The sequence below is a fragment of the Bison bison genome, unplaced genomic scaffold, assembly GCF_000754665.1.
Source record: "Bison bison bison isolate TAMUID 2011002044 unplaced genomic scaffold, Bison_UMD1.0 scf7180017861010, whole genome shotgun sequence".
Lineage (NCBI taxonomy): Eukaryota > Metazoa > Chordata > Mammalia > Artiodactyla > Bovidae > Bison > Bison bison.
This window is the reverse complement of record NW_011491582.1, coordinates 1,987-4,187: the sequence shown is the minus strand read 5'-3', so window position 1 is coordinate 4,187 and position 2,201 is coordinate 1,987. Positions and strand designations below refer to the sequence as shown.

The 2,201-nt window shown below is 38.2% G+C and overlaps 1 protein-coding gene across 1 annotated transcript; it reads left to right on the top strand.

The window, feature by feature from the left end:
- Window positions 1-1,160: 1,160 nt before the first annotated feature.
- Window positions 1,161-2,090, top strand: LOC104982938 (olfactory receptor 2J3). Its single transcript, XM_010832365.1, has one exon. The coding sequence runs from the start codon at window positions 1,161-1,163 to the stop codon at window positions 2,088-2,090; it is 930 nt and encodes a 309-aa protein (XP_010830667.1).
- The last annotated feature ends 111 nt before the right edge of the window (window positions 2,091-2,201 follow it).

Genomic DNA, 2,201 nt, shown 5'->3' with positions numbered 1-2,201 from the left:
TCATATCTCTTATTCTATATGTAAGATTATTGAGCTTGCAATTATTCTGTTTTCTATAATCACATAAATGGAAATTGTCTGAAAATGCTGAGAAGAAAATTAAAACTGTTTAAAGAAAAGATTATTTGTTTCATGGAGATTTTCTTCTTTCATTATGTTAGAAATTTTCAAGTTGCTATTTACCCTGATGTCATCCTTGGATGAGTGAGAAAAACTTAATAGTTAAGTTATTTTTCTATAATAGGACAAATATTTGGATGAAATATAAAAGTAAAGAAAAGCATTTAATTTACTTTCTGGAGTTTTTTATTCTGGTAAAATATAAAATTTGTAGAAAAGTTGTAAAACGGTACAGAAAACTGCTATTAACCTTTTAACCAGATTCAACAATAGTCTACACTCTGCCTGAAAAGATTTATTTTATCACCTATCCTCTCTCTCATCTGTTTCTATGTCTGTCATATATGTATCTATGTATTTATCCTCTATCTTCATTTCAAACTCTTTCTTGAATTTGGTGTTTTTAAAGAGTGCAGGTCAGCTATTTTACCCATCTTGTCTCCATGTGAGTTTATTTCATGCCTTTTCATTATTAGCCTCAAGCTATGCATGTTTTGGCTTGAACAAGACTGAAGTGACACTATGCCCTGGTTCAGAGCATTGTATCGGTGGTCACATGATCTTGGTTTGTAACAACATTAATGATGTTAACACTGATTATGTTGTTATGGTGCTCTACTAGGTTTTTCTGTTGTAAAGTCTACTATATATTTTATAATTAACAAGTAACTTGTGGGGAGATATTTTAGACTATGTCCATGGCTCAACATTTCTTCATTCACTCATTTTTAGCATATATTTAAGTTTTTCTAACTCCACCATTCCTTCTATATTTACTATTTAGTATCCAGCCAACAGGAACAGCCTTCTGTTCGCCACTATAAATTTACTCTTTTTTAAGTTTATCAGTATTAGCTTGTGGGTTCTTATTTCTTTCAATTCGTTGGTACCACAGTTTCTCTTAATGCCCAAATTGTCCTACAATTGAGCAGTGGTATGCCCTTGAAACTGGTTTTTTAAATTTCCTGTGTCTCTTTGATTCTCGGAGTCATTCCCTACATTTTTAGGATGTATGTAATTCTTTCCTCAGGTAACAAGATATGAATGATGATGGAAAAAAGAATGCAACCTCTGAAGCCCAGCTTGTTCTATTGGGTTTTTCTGATTGGCCTCAGCTTGAGTTAGTTCTCTTTGTGGTTATCTTGATGTTCTACCTGATGACATTAATAGGCAACCTGTTCATCATTATCTTGTCATACCTGGACTCCCATCTCCACACTCCCATGTACTTCTTCCTCTCAAATCTCTCTTTCCTGGATCTCTGCTACACCACCAGTTCTATCCCTCAACTGCTGGTCAACCTCTGGGGCCCAGAAAAAACCATCTCTTACAATGGTTGTATGATTCAACTTTATTTTGTCCTCGCACTGGGATCTACAGAATGTGTGCTACTGATGGTGATGTCCTATGACCGTTATGCAGCTGTGTGTAGACCCCTGCATTACACTGTCCTCATGCATCCTCGTTTCTGCCAACTGTTGGCCGTGGCTTCTTGGGTAAGTGGCTTTACCAACTCAGCACTTCATTCCTTCTTTACATTTTGGGTACCCCTGTGTGGACATCGCCAAGTGGACCATTTCTTCTGTGAAGTTCCAGCACTGCTTCGACTGTCATGCATTGATACCCGTGCCAATGAGCTAACCCTCATGGTCACGAGCTCCATTTTTGTTCTCATACCTCTCATCCTCATTCTCAGCTCCTATGGTGCCATTGCCCAGGCAGTGCTGAGGATGCAGTCGACAACTGGACTCCAGAAGGTCTTTGGGACGTGTGGAGCCCATCTTATGGTCGTATCCCTTTTTTTCATCCCAGCCATGTGCATATACATCCAGCCACCATCAGGAAATTCTCAAGATCAGGGCAAGTTCATTGCCCTCTTCTATACTGTTGTCACACCTAGCCTCAACCCTCTAATCTACACCCTCAGAAACAGAGATGTAAGAGGGGCTGTAAAGAGACTAGTGGGGTGAGTATGATCTGGTATACTTGTGACATTAATGATGAAATGGAGCATCTCTTCACCAATGGTTCTTTAACCTATCCACTCATTACTCTTTCATTCACTCACTCTATTAGCACTT